This window comes from Amblyraja radiata, chromosome 1, assembly GCF_010909765.2.
Source record: "Amblyraja radiata isolate CabotCenter1 chromosome 1, sAmbRad1.1.pri, whole genome shotgun sequence".
NCBI classification, from domain to species: domain Eukaryota; kingdom Metazoa; phylum Chordata; class Chondrichthyes; order Rajiformes; family Rajidae; genus Amblyraja; species Amblyraja radiata.
Window position 1 is genome coordinate 35,405,566 of NC_045956.1, and position 19,668 is coordinate 35,425,233.

The 19,668-nt window shown below is 43.5% G+C and overlaps 1 protein-coding gene across 2 annotated transcripts in view; it reads left to right on the forward strand.

Moving 5' to 3' along the window:
- Positions 1–8,786, forward strand: part of dgkq (diacylglycerol kinase theta) — a 128,915-nt gene extending 120,129 nt beyond the window's left edge. For both annotated transcript variants that reach the window (XM_033020457.1, XM_033020458.1), the window contains exon 23: positions 4,293–8,786. In XM_033020457.1, the coding sequence (XP_032876348.1) occupies positions 4,293–4,394 (102 nt within the window). In that variant the 3' untranslated portion in view covers positions 4,395–8,786. The remainder of the gene's footprint in view (positions 1–4,292) is intronic.
- Positions 8,787–19,668: the final 10,882 nt, after the last annotated feature.

Here is a 19,668-nt window from a genome sequence, read left to right on the forward strand (position 1 = left end):
GCTCCTATACTCAAATCCCTTTGCTATGAATGCTAACATACCATTCGCCTTCTTCACTGCCTGCTGCACCTGCATGCCTACTTTCAATGACTGGTGTACCATGACACCCAGGTCTCGCTGCATCTCCCCCTTTCCTAATCGGCTACCATTCAGATAATAGTCTACTTTCCTGTTTTTGCCACCAAAGTGGATAACCTCACATTTATCCACATTATACTGCATCTGCCATGCATTTGCCCACTCACCCAGCCTATCCAAGTCACCTTGCAGCCTCCTAGCATCCTCCACACAGCTAACACTGCCCCCCAGCTTCGTGTCATCCGCAAACTTGGAGATGTTGCATTCAATTCCCTCGTCCAAATCATTCATATATATCATAAATAGCTGGGGTCCCAGCACTGAGCCTTGCGGTACCCCACTAGTCACTGCCTGCCATTGTGAAAAGGACCCGTTTACTCCTACTCTTTGCTTCCTGTCTGCCAGCCAGTTCTCTATCCACATCAATACTGAACCCCCAATACCGTGTGCTTTAAGTTTGTATACTAATCTCTTATGTGGGACCTTGTCGAAAGCCTTCTGAAAGTCCAAATATAACACATCCACTGATTCTCCCTGATCCACTCTACTAGTTACATCCTCGAAAAATTCTATAACCATATAACCATATAACAATTACAGCACGGAAACAGGCCATCTCGACCCTTCTAGTCCGTGCCGAACACATAATCTCCCCTAGTCCCATATACCTGCGCTCAGACCATAACCCTCCATTCCTTTCCCATCCATATAACTATCCAATTCATTTTTAAATGATAAAAACGAACCTGCCTCCACCACCTTCACTGGAAGCTCATTCCACACAGCTACCACTCTCTGAGTAAAGAAGTTCCCCCTCATGTTACCCCTAAACTTCAGTCCCTTAATTCTCAAATCATGTCCCCTTGTTTGAATCTTCCCTACTCTCAGTGGGAAAAGCTTTTCCACGTCAACTCTGTCTATCCCTCTCATCATTTTAAAAACCTCTATCAAGTTCCCCCTTAACCTTCTGCGCTCCAAAGAATAAAGCCCTAACTTGTTCAACCTTTCTCTGTAACTTAGTTGCTGAAACCCAGGCAACATTCTAGTAAATCTCCTCTGTACTCTCTCTATTTTGTTGACATCCTTCCTATAATTAGGCGACCAAAATTGTACACCATACTCCAGAATTGGCCTCACCAATGCCTTGTACAATTTTAACATTACATCCCAACTTCTATACTCAATGCTCTGATTTATAAAGGCCGGCATGTCTGACGAATTATAAGATTCGTCAGACATGATTTACCTTTCATAAATCCCTGCTGACTTTGTCCAATGATTTCACCACTTTCCAAATGTGCTGCTATCCCATCTTTAATAACTGATTCTAGCAGTTTCCCCACTACCGACGTTAGACTAACTGGTCTGTAATTCCCCGTTTTCTCTCTCCCTCCCTTTTTAAAAAGTGGGGTTACATTAGCTACCCTCCAATCCTCAGGAACTACGCCAGAATCTAAAGAGTTTTGAAAAATTATCACTAATGCATCTACTATTTCTGAGGCTACTTCCTTAAGTACTCTGGGATGCAGCCTATCTGGCCCTGGGGATTTATCGGCCTTTAATCCATTCAATTTGCCTAACACCACTTCCCGGCTAACCTGGATTTCACTCAGTTCCTCCATCTCATTTGACCCCCTTGCTATTTCCGGCAGATTATTTATGTCTTCCTTAGTGAAGACAGAACCAAAGTAGTTATTCAATTGGTCTGCCATGTCCTTGTTCCCCATGATCAATTCACCTGTTTCTGACTGCAAGGGACCTACATTTGTTTTAACTAATATTTTTCTCTTCACATATCAATAAAAGCTTTTGCAATCAGTTTTTATGTTCCCTGCCAGTTTTCTTTCATAATCTATTTTCCCTTTCCTAATTAAGCCCTTTGTCCTCCTCTGCTGGACTCTGAATTTCTCCCAGTCCTCTGGCAGGTTGCTTTTTCTGGCTAATTTGTACGCTTCATCTTTTGTTTTGACACTATCCCTGCTTTCCCTTGTTATCCACGGATGCACTACCTTCCCTGATTTATTTTTTTGCCAAACTGGGATGAACAATTGTAGTTCATCCATGCAGTCTTTAAATGCCTTCCATTGCATATCCACCGTCAACCCATTAAAAATCAATTGCCAGTCTATCTTGGCCAATTCACGTCTCATACCCTCAAAGTTACCTTTCTTTAAGTTCAGGACCCTTGTTTCTGAATTAACAATGTCACTTTCCATCCTAATGAAGAATTCAACCATATTATAGTCACTCTTTCCCAAGGGGCCACGCACAACAAGACTGCTAACTAACCATTCCTCATTACTCAATACCCAATCTAGAATAGCCTGCTCTCTCGTTGGTTCCTCTACATGTTGGTTTAGAAAACTATCCCGCATACATCCCAAGAAATCCTCTTCCTCAGCACCCTTGCCAATTTGATTCACCCAATCTATATGTAGATTGAAGTCACCCATTATAATTGTTTTACCTTTGTTGCACGCATTTCTAATTTCCTGTTTGATGCCATCCCCAACTCCACTACTACTGTTAGGTGGCCTGTACACAACTCCCACTAGCGTTTTCTGCCCCTTAGTGTTTCTCAGCTCTACCCATATCGATTCCACATCCTCCAAGCTAATGTCCTTCCTTTCTATTGCGTTAATCTGCTCTCTAACCAGCAACGCTACCCCACCTCCTTTCCCTTTCTGTCTATCCCTCCTGAATATTGAATATCCCTGGATGTTCAGCTCCCAGCCTTGGTCACCCTGGAGCCATGTCTCCGTGATCCCAACTATATCATAGTCATTAATAGCTATCTGCACATTCAACTCACCCACCTTATTACGAATGCTTCTTGCATTGAGACACAAAGCCTTCAGGCTTGTTTTTACAACACTCTTACCCCTTATACAATTATGTTGAAAAGTGGCCCTTTTTGATTTTTGCCCTGGATTTGTCTGCCTGCCACTTTTACTTTTCACCTTGCTACCTATTGCTTCTACCCTCATTTTACACCCCTCTGTCTCTACGCTCACACATTTAAGAAACCCTTTCCCTTTAACTCCATCCTCAACTATCCCATTCGATACCCCATCCCCCTTATTCAGTTTAAAACCACCCGTGTAGCAGTGGCAAACCTGCCTGCCAGAATGCTGGTCCCCCACCTGTTAAGATGCAATCCGTCCCTTTTGTACAGTTCCCCCTTACTCCAAAACAGATCCCAGTGATCTAAGAATCTAAATCCCTGCCCCGTGCACCAGTTCCTCAGCCACACATTCAGGTCCCGTATCTCCCTGTTCCTGCTCTCGCCACCACGAGGAACTGGAAGCAAACCGGAGATAACAACCCTGGAGGTCCCGCTTTTCAGCATTTTTCCGAGCTCTCTAAAGTCACGCTGCAGAATATTCATCCCCTTCTTTCCAACATCGTTTGTGCCGACATGCACTACCAGATGTTAAGCTCACTGGCCTATAGTTCCCAGCATTTTCCCTGCAGCCCTTCTAGAAAAGAGGCACAACATTTGCCACCCTCCAGTCTTCCGGCACCTCTCCTGTATTTAAGGACAACTCGTAAATTTCAACCAGGGCCCCCGCAATTTCCTCTCTAGTTTCCCACAATGTCCTCGGTTATATCAGATCAGGAACTGGAGATTTGTCTATCTTCATACACGACAGTACCTCCAGCACCTCTTCGACAGTAACACTGACTACTCTCAAGACACTTCCACTGACACCCTCAGGTCCCTCCGTCCTACTGTCTTTCTCCTCGGTAAATACGGAGGAGAAATACTCATTGAGGACTTGCCCATCTCCTGTGACTCCACACGGAGGTGCCCGCTTTGATTGCTGAGTGGTCCCACTCTCTCTCTCCGTGAGGGGGTAGGGAGCAGAAGTAAATGGTGGGGACCTCGGACATCAATCAAAGATCATAGAGCAAGGAAACAGGCCCTTCGGCCCAACTCGTCCTTGCTGATCGAAATGCCCCATTCAAGCTAGTGCCATTTTTCCACTCATGAGCCAGAGAATTGAGGCAGATGTGATAGTGATGTTTAAGAGACTTTTAGATAGGCAAATGGATATGGGATATGTGAGGCAGACAAGAGTTGATCATTGTGGGCCAAAGAGCCTGTTGCTGTGCTGTACTGTACTGTTCTAATTGTTGCAAAGCAACACTCACATTTCATTCTGAAGGAAAACACTGTTTTGCACCTGCTGTGATTTCTTGTTTTCTTTCAGGTTCATATGTTGAAAAAATGCAAACAGAAGCAGAAAAAACATCCTAGTAGTTTCAAGGATTCAAGAACTGAGATCTCTCCTGCCTCAGAAGTGAGCAGCTGAAAAATCAACAATCTTTCCCAGTTCATTTGAAGATGTGGTGACATAAATCTCAAGGTTACGTGCTGAACGATATCCAGTTTGCAGGAAGTCAGTTTGTAATAATTCTGAGATGTATTTGTTTCCGCTCAAAATGTAATTGGAGCCTTGCCTGACATTCCCGTAACAGACACTGAATTAGCAACTACACGATTCCTGTTTCTTGTTCAACAAGGTGGGAGAATTACCAATTAATTACCAATAAACCTACACGAGGAAATGCCTCAATCTTTGCCCCTTCGGGACCTGCTCTGTGAACCATAAAACGAGCAGCCCTTCACTCCTACATGGGCTGGGAAGGCGTGGTCAATCCATTCACAAGACCTCCAGTTTCCACCTTGTGGCTCCTTGTCCCTTACTTTGAAAACAAATCTCAAAGCATTTCTGAATTATTTTATTCCAAACCTACAAATATTCCTTTTAAGAGACAAGAGTCTTATAAATATTCTTAATTTAGAAACAGGACATGGAAACCAAGTATTGGTTTACCTCAGATTACTTAATTAGTGTTGAGATGATAAAGCCAATTAATTAAACGTACACCTTGATGCTGATCTTTAGTGTACTTTGAAAAAGACATGTTTGCAAAGAGAAAATAGTTTTATACATATTTATGTTTGTGGGTGATATTCAGGGATATATCGTTAATGTGTGGATGAACACTCTTTATTGATTAGTCTTTTGGCCGATAGAACATTAATGCCATTGAAATTAATGCAACCCTAGATTGTAAACACAATATTCATAATCTTTTAATGCAGCAACTGGTCAAAGTATCTCTGACATGTGTAACAACACTAACTGTACAGACTTTTAGATTTGATGGAAATTAGGTTGCCCTTTTGAAATATATAGTGCCAAATCAGCTTAAATGGAATAATTTCAAGCAGCTCTGTGCAAATGTTTTGTCTCACCTGAGTTTTCTTCATGTGCCTAATTTTGTAAACCATATTCTTGCAAATTTTCATTCTGGGGTTATCTCAAGGCCACTTTGCCGTCATTCGCGCGGCATTTACACAACCTGCTAGCGTGTGGGTAGCGCGGGACGGGCGCATGGAGTGGCGTGGAGGGGTGTGGACTTCGTCCTGCACAAAATCTTCGCGTGCCACCGGCCTGTCGCGTAACTGACAGCCAAAGTGGGACAGGCCCAGCAGATCACGCACCGTGATTAATTCCTGCTAAACCTTGCAAAGCTGCAGCAGCTGAGTGGCTGAAGATCGTCACTCTGTTTGTTTGACTCATTCGTTACAGGCAATATTTCCCTCTTTGTTTCCTCTGCCGGCTTTGGTGGCCACTTGTCTTTCACCATCGCATTCTGCAAGGAATAATGTCCTCATGATAGTTACAAACTGTAGAAACACAAGAGACCTCAGGTGCTGGAATCTCGAGCAAAATAAAGTGCTGGAGGAACTTCAACCGTCAAAAGGGGTCTGACCAATTCTCTCCTCAGATGCTGCCCGATTCACTGTTGCTCCAGCAGTTTGTGTTGTTACAAACTTCACTTGCCAATCCTTTATTCTACGACAATCTCACTATTAGTACAATAGGGCCAGGCAGCATCTCCGGAGGGCATGAATAGGTGACGTTTCAGGTCAGAAGAAGGATCCCCATCTGACCATGTTTTTCAGGTATGATGCCTGACCTGCTGAGCTACTCCAGCACTTTGTCTTTTTGTTCTAAACCAGCATCTGCAGTTCCTTGTGTTCCTGCTATTAGTACATTGCCTGGTTTTAGCAATAAATGACAATGTTTATCCTACAGGTGACAAAGTATAAAAGCAGCCAAAATAGCATTTTCAAAAGCTACATCTGGTATCTAGTTTTCATGTAAAACAAAGCCAGTGCTGGAGGCAGCAGCCTCACATCCCCATATACCACAGTTTGGTTGCTCCAGTCCGTGTCAACCAATGAAGAGATGTCAACATCAATTGTCCCTGCTGTCCTTGCACTGGTGTTGTGGCCAGAATTAACATTCATTGTCACTCTTCTGGGAAGAGGTTAGGGCTGGTGAAACATATCAACACTTTCCTGTCTTCAGTGACAGATCGCAACATTCCTCACTCAGTTCAGCACCAGTCTGAAAAATGTGGTTAAGAATAAATTTGTCAAATTCTCATGAATTGAGTTGAATCTCACACCTAATACCATCTAACAGCATTGAAGCCGTATTATTATTTTTATTTTCATGTTCAAAATTTAACTTTCTCTTAATTTGCCATCACTTAAAGCTCCAACATAATTGATTTCATCAGAATGAAATCCTCTGCTGAAATGAAAACAAGGTTCTACGGTGTTACTGCTCTTTCTATCCCACGGATGCTGTTAAAACTGCTGATTGTTTTCAGCATTGTCTGTTTTTAATTTCAGATTCCAGCCATTAAGGTTGTTTGTATTGGAATTGCTTTGTTGACTGTTGCTTGGTGCTGATGCTGATTTAGGGTTGGGTAGCACCTCATTTAATGTGCTATTCAATCCTTCACAGAAGCATGAGCACGATGTTACAGGCAGCTGAGGTTTGCGTGTAAATGCAGCACTTTTCTCGTTGTGTTCGGATGCGCTGACTGAACGGAATCTGCAGCCATTGAAAAATGGGGAACTTTCTCCGTCCCAAAATGTTTACATTTTGAGTTTCCAGAGTTCTATTTTGCTAATGATGATGGGTTTAGAAAAAATATTTGCATATTTGTACCTTTATTAATTTGACAGAAGCAATTCTATTTTGGTATGGTGTTTAAAGTTTTGTGGACTGTTCTAGGTTAATATTTTCAGTATCTTGGGATTTATATTTATGTGGTAAGTTTTTTTTTAAACAATAGTTGCAATTACAGGAATATAGAGTGGACTGGAGACATAAGGAATTGAAGATGTTGGAAAGCTGGGCAAAACCCAAAGTGCTGGAGGAACTCAGCAGGTCGGGCAGCAACTGTGGATGGAATGGACAGATAACGTTTCAGGCCAGGAAATCTGAAGAAGTGTCCTGACCGGAAACGCAGCCTATCTATTTCCTCCACAGACGCTGCCTGACCCGCTGAGTTCCTCCAGCACCATGCGTTTTGCTGTTGATCATCACTGATGATACATTCCACACACTTCTTGTGACCACGTTACTCAACAAGGGACAGATTCATTTTGACTCATCTGGAATTGCAATATTTACACCTTATTTTCCTGCAGAGGGAAAAGAAACAATTGACTGTTTTACTGACCAAAGCTGAAAGGTTGTCTTAGTTTATTAAAGCAGTATTTTAATCCACTACAATATTTCATAATTTCACAAACAATCCTTATGATTTTCTGTGGATTTGCCTGTTTCCCTGCACAGATGAACCATGTGGGGTGCCTGACCTAGATCATCATAGTTAAATGTAAAGGTTGGCCAGCAACATAGAAGCCTGTAACATATAACTGTCTTTGTTGGTGTCTTGGTATTGTTTTCTGGACAAGACCAGTACAGGGCATTTAAAGGAATAAATAGAGTGCCAAGCTTAAACGTGGGTGCAAGCTACAGACCCAAAACTGTCTCTAATACCTTATTACCAAAAGATGCTTGTTTTCCCCTAATGTCGGGCATGAACCAGTGAATACTCATAGTAACAGCCCTGTTTCTACACTGTGGCTCTGCTGCTTTTGAAAGTGCCTGTGAAGGACACTTTATTATGTCCTTTGCTGGGAGGTATCTGTGGAATTTATTATATTGCATTTTGGTAAGAAGATGTAGTAATATGTTTAGCTACCTTGCAGAGATTGGAACCAATCACACTCTTGACATTCCAAAAGATAAAACGTTGAAAATGTTTAAAACGGAACAGATTTCTCATGAAAATACCAATGCTTTGTGTAACCATGAAATAAACTGCCCCTTTCATGCACTGTGGATATCTGTGTGGTTGCGTTCATCGTTTTTGTAGGCTGCTGGAATCCATTTTAACTGTCAATGTCGTTGTTAAAAGCAAGCATGAGGTGTGCAAATGAATAGGACAGAAAATGTACAGAAAATTGTTTACTTCTAATATCTTATTCCAGTTGGTGTCATGTAATGTTAGTTTTCCGATGAAATCCCATGGGGATGTTACTTGTACACAACGTGTTATACTGAATGTGAGTCTGGTGTTGAACGTTGATCTGACTACCATGCCACCAACTCCTGCTCTGACAATCTGCGTAACTCCATGGTCATTGAATCAGGTTGTGCCGACTTAGAAACTTGAATAAATGGGTGGTTAAATATATTGCACTGTTGTCTATATTAGCCTGCTTCTGAATGTAATTCTGTGTGTGGAAAGAATAATAAACTCAGAAACATCTGTAAAATTATCTCCAATTTTACAAAAGGTTGATAAATATACAGTTGCATAGATGAACATCATTCATTCATCCATGGTATGGGGCAAGTCTGGATCGTGCTGCCAGGGGTGGTGGTGGAGGCAGATATGATAGTGGTGTTTTAAGACATGAAGATATACATATGGATAAGCAGGGAATAGAGGGATATGAATTATGTGCAGGCAGGAGGTTAATTTGGCAGCATGTTCAGCACTGACATTATGGACCAAAGTTCCAAAGACAGGAAGAGAAGGAGGCCATTTGACATATTGTATCTGTTCTGCAGTCTTCTCCTGTGCTGTATTGGTCTACGTTTGCAAGTTGTGTCAAGTGTGTACTCTACCACTCTTGCATTACTTGTCTGTTTCAAAATTATATCCTTGTGTTTTATTGTCATATGTACCAAAACGGAACAGTGAATCTCTCTCTCTCTTGCAGCGGCAGCAGGTTTGTAAACACAGCATTCAATAAAGTTCAATAATCTCACCTGTGTCCACCAAGCATTTGCCAGGCTTTATCTCCCTCAACTGCACCAGGCTGAGGAAATGTCCATTCTCTCCGTACAAACCGTGTTAAGATGTTCTCCCATCATTGTGCGCCAAGATATATTTACTCTGCAACTGTAACGCTACAGTACTATGACACTACAGAGTGGGAGTTTTCTCTTTGTTGTATCTGTTATGCTTGTGTGAGGCTTCATTGTACTCATATGCAGCCTGATTTGATTTGACTGGATAGCACACAAACAAGAGCTCTTCACTGTATCTCGGTACATGTGACAAGAATCATGCAAACCAAATGCCAGGTGGTGAGGGCCAAGAATACATTGTCAGGGATGGTGGTGGAGGCAGATATGATAGTGGTGTTTAAATGGCCTTTGGATTAGGTACATGGATATGGAGGGATATGGATTATATTACATTAGATACGAGTTGGTCTTGGCATCATGGTCAGCACAGACGTTGAGGGCTGAAGGGCTTGTTCCTGTGCTGTTCTATGTCAATTATGTTAAAGAGCAGGATTTCTATTGCCAAATACTCATAGTTCATCTTGATGTGGATCAAAACCTACTCTATGTCCCCAACCCTGGAATTTCCTGCAGCTCCCAAGACTCTTCCCCTTCCTTTCTCTCCTCCTCCTCCCTCCCCCCCTCCCCCTCTCCCCCCCCCCCCCCCCCCCCCCCCCCCCCCCCCCCCCCAGCACCAGGAAGGAACAGATCATTCGAGAGGCTGACGACTCAGACTAACTACTTCACTTTGATTCTCCTGCGTAAGAGAGCAATGCAGATACAGGTTGGTGTTGAGCATTTGTACTAAAAAAAAAACCCTTTGATCTATACTATTAAAATGAGAATACAACTTGTCTTTTCATGCAAAGTGGTCAGGCACAAAATAAGCAGGAAATTTGTTAATATTTTATTAATTGATATAATAAAGTACAAATTCATGTTTGGTCCACTAGGATCAGTTCTCCACATATGTTGCCGTCTCAACAGTTTACATTCTCCGTCTTCCCCCAGATCCCAACTCAGTCTGACTGAGCCTCCTCATGGCTGCCGAGCCAGTCCCCACACGGGGCTCACACCCAACCTGCAGCCCACCACCGAGAGGCATAACAAGTATATCACAAATCTATGCATAAAAAAACTCTTCACATTGGAGAGTGGTCCTAGCTGATGTAGTGAGTGAGTCACAGTGTGCAAGGCTTGTCTCCAGACAGTGGACCTGCCATAGGCTCCTGCCTGGGACATGCACCTTCAGCAAGATCAGGGCCCGCTTGGTGCCGGATTCCACAGATGAATAATCACCCTACTTTAGTGAGGTTACTCTGGCGAGATGCTGCAAAACAAATCTGTGACGTTTATTCAAGCAACAGCTAGCAAAGGTGGATGAAAAATAAAACAAAATGAGCCAGAAAGCCTTATGGCAGATTCGCTAACTGTGTCAGGAATGAGGTGAAGAAAAGGGAACTTTGAAATGACTTACATCAATAACTGGAAAATCTGAACAATCACAGCAGCCTGAGATGTCAGATCTGAACAATTCTTGATCTGAAAGCAGCGTAACAATGACTCTTCCAGCATAGTATATATTCCATACATTTATAACATACATACACATTTAATGAGCAGCAAATATCCTCAAAGCAGCGGTATGACTGCACTATGCAGTGGGGAAGCACTCATCTGAGAACAGAGGTCAGGAAATTACAAAAATAACTGCAGATGCTGGAAATGTGAAATAGAAATAAAATAAGGTTGGAATAGATGAGGCCACCAACCTGAAAGGAGGCAAGGATAATTAATACCAACCAAAGATAGTTTTCAGAGCGAGCAGAATCTGCCAAAGACGGTAGGAGTGTGGATGCTTCTGTTACTGATCAGTTCCGCTGACGTTGGCCCAGCTGTGGAGCTGGAAGCCGTTCCTGCCAAAGGCTCAGGCCGATTGCCTGGTCACCAGGCCAGGGAACCCAGCATTAGAACACGATATAACAAGGTCACATCACCCACCAAACCCTCTGCACCATCCAACAGGAGCAAAACTAAACTTCTGCCTCAGCCCCTGTCCTGTCCACACTTCCACAGTAACCAGAATCAAGAACATTAAATATTATTTTATTCGGATATTCAGGATCGAGCGTCTCACAACAGATTGAGGCAGGCAAGGTCAACCTGCCTTAGATTTCTGATGGGACTCATCAAATACCTCTCTATTCATCATTGCTCAACACACAAACATTTTACTACAATCTGCAGAGGCCAGTCTGGGGAAGGGTTTCGGCCCGAGGCGTCGCCTGTTTCCTTCGCTCCATGGATGCTGCTGCACCCGCTGAGTTCCTCCAGCAATTTTGTGTACCTTCGATATTCCAGCATCTGCAGTTCCCTTTTGAACACAGAGGCCATAACAACACTGGTTTCTGTTTCCCCAGGAGAGTTTGCACTGTCCTGTGGGCAGAGATGTCTTGTCTTGGATCGATGGAAGCAGGAGCAGGCTGCCTTTCAACCGGATATCATTTGCAAAGTTGCTCCAGCTATGTTCCAATTGACCCCTCCTAATTCAGAAGATTTCTGGAATGAGTGGATCATAGTATAAGGAGGCCATTCTGCCCCTCGAGTCTGCTGGCCCTTCAATAGGATCCCGGCCAAACAGCTATTACTCACGTTTATACCTCGAATAATTATTTCCATAATTAAATTGTAGAACATAGACCAGTACAGCTCAGGAACAGGCCATTCGGCCCACAATGTCTGTGCTGAACATGACGCTAATCTTTGCCTGCAAATGATCCACATCCCTCCATTCCCTGCATATCCATGTGCCTATCCAAACGTCTCTTAAACACTACTGTCATATCTGCCTCCACTCAACCATGGTAGCAGGTTCCAGGCATTCATTACCTTCTGCAGAGAAAGCTTTAAACTTTGATCCCACATTTCTGTTCCTCTATCTGCCATTTGCTATTGTACAGTTCCATTAAAGTGTTAACGTGCGGGGATCGCTGGTTGGCGCGGACACGGTGGGCCGAAGGGCCCGTTTCCGCGCTGTATCTCTGAAGCTAAACTAAACTTCAGCCACCAGAGTCTCAATATTCCCTCCCCACTCCCTGCCTATGCTTGGAGTCTGACTGGTCCAGCCTTCTACATCCAGCACTCCTTCCAATTCCATCCGACCACTCTGCTTCCATCTAGTTTCCTTTAAATCTCATTTAGAAAAATCAATGTAAAAGCTGTAAATCAATCTATACATCTTCCTTAAACTTTGCCCCTCTCATCTTAAATCTTTTCCCTCTAGTATTTGACATTTCTATCTTGGAAAAAAGTTCTGTCTACCCTATCTCTGCCTCATAATTTTATCAGGGCTGCGAACATTGGGTGAGAATTGGGAGTGAGAAATTGCGAGAGACCAAGCCCGAGGGAGCTATGAATAAGGTTAGATTTAATTCCATTCCTAATTACATTCCACAGTAGAGCCAGGCTCTGATCAACAGCACTTGAATGATCTTAGTATATTCATGAATGGAAATCAGAATATAATCAAACACTTGGCCCATGTTGACCAACCTGGGTCTCACTGCACACCTGGTACTACTCCTGACCCTGACCCCAGTTGCATACCTTCTCCCATTCCTGACCCTGAGTCCAGCCTTACACCTGGTCCCCCTATTCTACCCTGATCATAGCTGCTTACCTGCTTAGGATCCCAGTGCTGAACATTCCCCTGGTCCCTGCACACCTAGTACTATTCCAGACCTTGACTCTGGATGCACACTTGGCCTTTCTCCTCGCCCCTCTGCACTGACAATATATCTGGCCCACACATAAAGCCCCATATCTGACCCCCTGGACTTAACCTATTATGTACAAGTCCACAGGTGCTTATCTAATGCGGTAATCTTTTATGGGGCACTTCACAGTCCAAATTATGTATAACAAAATCTGCTACATCCATTGGCTTCCTTGTTATCTAACATGCTAGTTACTTTGCTGAACACAATTTCTCATCCATAAAATTATACTCGCTCAGCTGTATAAGTATTCTGTACCATTTCTTTCATTTTCCTAACAAACTGTACTGAAGTCATTTTCATCCCCAATATTTTCAGTATTTTGCTGTCTTCCTCTCAGCTGGGACTTTTCCGAAATGCAAAGTCCAATAACTATATATTGGACTTTGCATTTGCAAGATTAAATGTGATCTTGAGAGTACATAATATTTTCTGTGGTATTCATAACACAACAATGATAAAAAAGATCTTTGTTTTGATTGCACCTATCAACATTATTATATTACAGTTAATATGTACCAAGGACAAATTTTCATTCCAAATTTTTCATTCCATTCCCAATTACTTTTACATTGAAGCGATTGAAATCCAAATGAAGTTTAAATGGCATCATAAAAGTAAAACCTCCGGAATGGATGCTATTCATTACGTGGTTGGTTGGGGGTCAGTATCAGCACAATTACGATATTAAACTTTGAATCTTCAGATGTCCTGGTTCAAGCTAAAACTAAAGACAAATAATAATCTCCTAACAGATTCCCTTGCAAGTATCTCTGTCACTCCTTTAAAGTATACCCCTTCTTTGAACAAGCTCTTAAATATCGCATCTGAATCAGTTTCCATCTGATCACACTCCTTGAGGATGTTCATTTATGTGTTCAATTAATAAAACAACGAGATTGGGAACATTTCTATTCAACCTGTCAAATGAATTGGGGGGGGGGGGGGGGGGGTTTAAGAAATAGTCAGTGAAGTAAACAAACATAAGAGTTGGCAAATGACAATAGTGCTACCTTCCCAATATTTAACGGAAGGAAATAATGGGTTATCGGGGCTGTATGTTGTGACAGACATTCTGACACCTTGCATGTCATTTTAATATTACACTTATCCCATCCCCCTGGATATTCCGGATTAATCAATTAAGGTTTTGTCAACTAATTACAAATCAGGCTAATTACAAATCAATAACATTAGCCAACTCCGAAACATGAAGCTCTGAGCATTGGGATCCAGACATCACGGACAACTGGCCTCAGTTCCCCGCTCACATCAGGCAGTGTTCTCCGTCTGAACCAAGGGCCACGGAACGTGTTTGAAAGTGGGGGGGGGGGGGGGGGCTGCGCGATCACTGGCCTTGGGGGTACCCGGTGAGGGAGTGGAGCAACCGAGTGGGGAGAGGGTGTGGAAGGGGGGTGTACCCCCTCCCAGGGTAGTGACATTTTGAAATTTGATGTATTAAAATCATGTTTTAGTGCATTGCAGAAGTATGATTTAAATGTTTTTTGTATGAAGTATTTTTAAGAGGTAACTTTTTAAGGGGTAACTTTTTTCACACAAAGGGTGGTGGGTCTATGGAACAAGCTGCCAGAGGAGGTAGTTGAGACAGGGACTATCCCAACATTTAAGAAACAGTTAGACTGATACATGGATAGGACAGGTTTGGAGGTATTTGGACCAAAAGCAGGTAGCGTAGCTGGGACATGTTGGCGGGTGTGGGCAAGTTGCGCCGAAGGGCCTGTTTTCACACTGTATCATTCTATGACTACATTATACCTCCACCATGCATGAATGCTTCAAAATCAAGTGGTCGAGTTTTATTGCCATATACTCAAGCATAGATACATAGAAAATAGGTGCAGGAATAGGCCATTCGGCCCTTCGAGCCAGCACTGCCTTCAATATGATCATGGCTGTTCATCGAAAAACCTCTTTCCTGGTTTTATCCCCATATCCCTCGATTCCGTTAGCCCCAAGAACTAAATGTAACTCTCTCTAGAAAACATCCAGTGAATTGGCCTGCACTGCCTATTGTGGCATAGAATTCCAGATTCACAACTCTCTGCGTGAAGAATGTTTGTGCTCATCTCAGTCCTAACTGGCCTACCCTTTATTCTTAAACTGTGACCCCTGGTTTTGAACTACCCCAACATCGGGAACATTTTTCCTGCAGTTAAAGTAAGTGAAAATCTAGCAGTCAAGCAGGATGCTTTCTCCAACCACTCCCATTTGAAGTCCACTATCTTCCATCGTTTCTACCCAGTGCATTGTACTTACTTCCAGCAGCCACTGGTTGTCCTCCAGGATGCACCGAGCCACAGCCTGATCCATGCCGGTCACCTGGGCGAATTTGCCACAGAGACTCTCACGGCAGCAGCGCAACGCTTCTGACGCCTCCAACAGCCCGGGGCTCTTGCACTGAGGCTGTTCCATGGCCGGAGCTGCAGTGAGCGACGCGAGCCAGGCAAACACTCACCATCCCCACTCCCCGTCCGCATCTGTCCCTGCCGCTGCTTCTGCTTCCAACACCCGTGGCCCGTGACAGAGCGTGAGAAATTTGTGATCAGTGTGAGAATTTGGAGAAATGAGTGATTCTCACGTTCAATGCATGAGTTGGCAGCCCTGCCCCTCTATCCCCATCTCTCTCCCCCTTTCTTCTCTCTCCCTCCTCTCTTCCCCCTCTCTTTCTCCGTCCCTCTCTATCTCCCCCTCTCCCTCTCTCTCCACACACTCTCTACCCCCTCTCTCTCCCTCTCTCCCCCTCTCTCTCCGTTCTCCTCTCTCCTGCAAACCTGCCTGACTTGCTGACTCTTTGACTCAATACCCCGACCTATGAAGCGTACAGAAAACCTCCTCCACCACTCTATCTACTTGTGTTGCAACTCTCAGGGACTGTGGTCAGGAAGTGAGGCTAGTTGCGGCACTACTTGAGCAGAATCACTGCAGGACAGGCGCGGCAACCGTGGGAGCTGGGCAAACCAAACCCGCCGCTTCAGAATGTTTCTGTGTTGAAACAAGAGCTCCATCCATGGCACATCAGTTGGCAGATGAGAAACCCGTTTGACCTAAAGCCTTCTTCATAGAATCGGTAATGACATGAGGCCATTCAGTCTACCACATCCGTGCTAGCTCTCTGTAAGAGTAATCTACCCTGTCAATGCTCTTCCCCCAGTGATCCACCTTCATCCATACACCACTAGCCTCAGGTCTCTTTTTCCCCTCTCACCTTAAATCAGCGCCCTCTAGTTCTGGACTCCTCTCTCCTGGCAAATACAGTGATCATTCACCCTCTGTATCCCTCTCATGATTTTATTAACCTCTTTAAGGTCACCCCTCAGCTTCCTTCACTCCAGTGAAAACAGTCCCAGCCTTTCCAGTCGCTCCTTGTAATTTCAGCTTCTTATCACTTAAGTCCTGGTAACATCCTGGTGAATATTTTCTGCATCTAACCCAGCAGAAAGAAGCGCTGCTGCGGCCTACATCTTGGAGCCTCGGTCTGTGGAGCTTCTGGCGGCAGGCGAGGAGTGGACATTCCATCGTGGAGCAGGCGATCCCTCGCCGGGGGTCACTGGAGAAGAGCTCCGACCGCCTGCCTGCGGCCTACAACATCTGGAAGCTGCGGTCTCTGGTAAGGAGGTGGCCGACCAGAGGGCTTGAACATCGGGCCGTCCGTAGCGGCGACTACGGAGGGTCAGGGACCCGACCACGGGTGAACAAGGGACGAGGAGGACTGTGAACTGTACCGCCTTCCACCACAGTGAAGAATGCAGTGATGGATGTCTGTGTTGAATTATGGTGTGTACTGTGTCCTTTTATAATTGTAATGCTGCATGGTAAATTACATTTCACTGCACCTTATGGTGCATGTGACAAATACATTTGATCTTGAACTTGATCTGTTTTCCTGCCAATCACTCTCCTCTCATGACCTCTGCCAACAGAAACACTTTATTTAATATTGTCTGGAAGTGTGAAAGTTTGCCAACACCTTTGCCATATCCCCTTTCAGGTAGCGCTACTCTGTGGACACCCATCCCAGCTTCTCCACGCTCCCTGCACAAGCGAAAGTCCTCACCTCTAGGAGCCCAGGATACAAGGAGCAGAGTTACAGCGAGTCACAACCACAGGGGGCTCACTATTTGGGTGCATGAATCGCTTCGAAACCTTCAATATCACACAAGGGCACAGAGTGAGCGTGTGTTGTGTCATCTAATACAATTTTTTAAATATCATCACTATCCAGAATAATTTCCAATAGAAATGTGCGAGTGAGAATCAATCTTGAAAATGAATCTGCATTTTCCACACAGCATCACATCTACACACTATGGCTGGGAAATATACACATGGAACTCTAATTAACAGCTTAAATCAACAGCTAAACACAAGAGTCCCGACCTGAAACGTTGCCTGTCCATTACCTCCTGACCTGCTGAGTTCCTCCAGCACTTTGTTTTTTGCACAAGATTCCAACATCTGCAGCTTTTGTATCTCCAGCTAAACACAATGTAGTCCTTTTTTTAGGACAAAATGGTTGCTTAAGATTTGTAGAATTCCCTTAACATAATAGACACAAAAATCTGGAGTAATTTAGCGGGACAAGCAGCATCTCTGGAGAGAAGGAATGGGTGATGTTTCGGGTCGAGACCCTTCTTCAGAATTCTCAACCCGAAACGTCACACATTCCTTCTCTCAATAGACAATAGATAATAGATGTAGGAGTAGGCCATTCGGCCCTTCGAGACAGCACCACCATTCAATGTGATCATGGCTGATCATCCCCAATCAGTACCCCATTCTCCCCATATCCCCTGACTCCTCTATCTTTAATAGCCCTATCTAGCTCTCTCTTGAAAGTATCCAGAGAACCGGCCTCCACCGCCCACTGAGGGAGAGAATTCCACAGACTCACAACTCTATGAGAAAAAGTGTTTCCTCGTCTCCGTTCTAAATGGCTTACCCCTTATTCTTAAACTCTGACTCCTGGTTCTGGACTCCCCCAACATCGGGAACATGTTTCCTGCCTCTAGTGTGTCCAAACCCTTAATAATCTTATATGTTTCAATAAGATACCCTCTCATCCTTCTAAACTCCAGAATATACAAGCCCAGCTGCTCCATTCTCTCAGCATATGACAGTCCCACCATCCCGGAAATTAACCTTGTAAATCTACGCTGCACTCCCTCAATAGCAAGAAGGTCCTTCCTCAAATTAGGGGACCAAAACTGCACACTGCTCCAGAGATGCTGCCTATCCCGCTGAGTGACTCCAGCTTTTTGGGTCTATCTTCTGTTTTAACCAGCATCTGCAGTTCCTTCCTACACGTCCTTTAAAATGATTTAAAATTAAATAGCTCAAATAATTAACAAACACCAACATTGCCATCTTACGGATTCCCCACTGAATTTGGCAGGAATACGAGCAGTTTTAATGGAAATATGGAGCTGTTCAAAGCCTAGATGGAATTAAATATCTTATCAATAACTATGATCTATCAGGGAGTTCCTTATGATCTCAAATTATGAGTATATAATCGTAAACTCCAAGTTGGTCTAATTTTTTTTAATCACTTGAGACATATTTGCTACTCAACAGAAAAAGTGCAACAGGTAAAAAATAATCAATGATACTTTTCAAAATTCCCATTGAATAAGTAAATTAAAGCAGAATGGAAACATACCCTAAACATGATCCCAAACATAAATGACGTTCTGGATGGAAAGGTTTCAGGTACCACCTTACACCATCCAACTGCACACGGATTTCAGCAGAAAGACCGAGTACAATGGGCACTCCCGGATTAAAGACTGTAACTCCAGTAAGGTGCACATTTACAGCAGGTCTGATGAAGTTACATGGAAATTATAATAAGGACAGCACAAATGGGTTTTGCTGACAATCTTACATAGTTTATCAAATGCCTGCTGAGAGTCCAGAGACACCATTAAATGCATTAGTAATTAGAACACTTCCAAAATACTATTTATTTTTCCTTTGCATCCAATTTTTAAACAGAACTACAATTCTAGACCTCTGCCATCATCTACGTATGTAGAGAATGGATTATGTCCAATATCTGCAGCTTTGGCAGGTTCTTCCCTCAGCATCCCAGGATGCATAAAATGCCGACCAAACCAGAATACGCAGGTCGGATTTGGGAATCAATAAGAAAATAGACTATTCTCAGGCTTACTTTGCACACAAATGCATGTGTACTGGAACGTAACCTATGTGGACCCACAATCCAAGGCATCTCCTATGTAAATTGTGCCCCTTCCACCATCACAGCCATCTCATTCACTACATCTAGTAGCATCCTCCTTGATAAAAGATGATGGAAATTACCCATTTAGTTCCTTTGCTTTCATAAGTAGATATCTTATTTGGTCCCCAATCACTGCCAAGCCTTCTTGTACCAATCGTTATTTATGCACCTTACATTTTTAGAAACTTTCTTTAGTAGATTAGTTGCCATCCCCTAGTTTCTTTTTGACAATTCTTTTATATGCCTTCCTCCCACGTCCCACATTTGACGAAGTCTTTCTTGTGCCAGCAAGTTGTCATCTTCCATGCATCTTTTTCTCTTGCCGTCACCGGCCATGGAACAATGGGTTCATCTTTCATGACTTCGT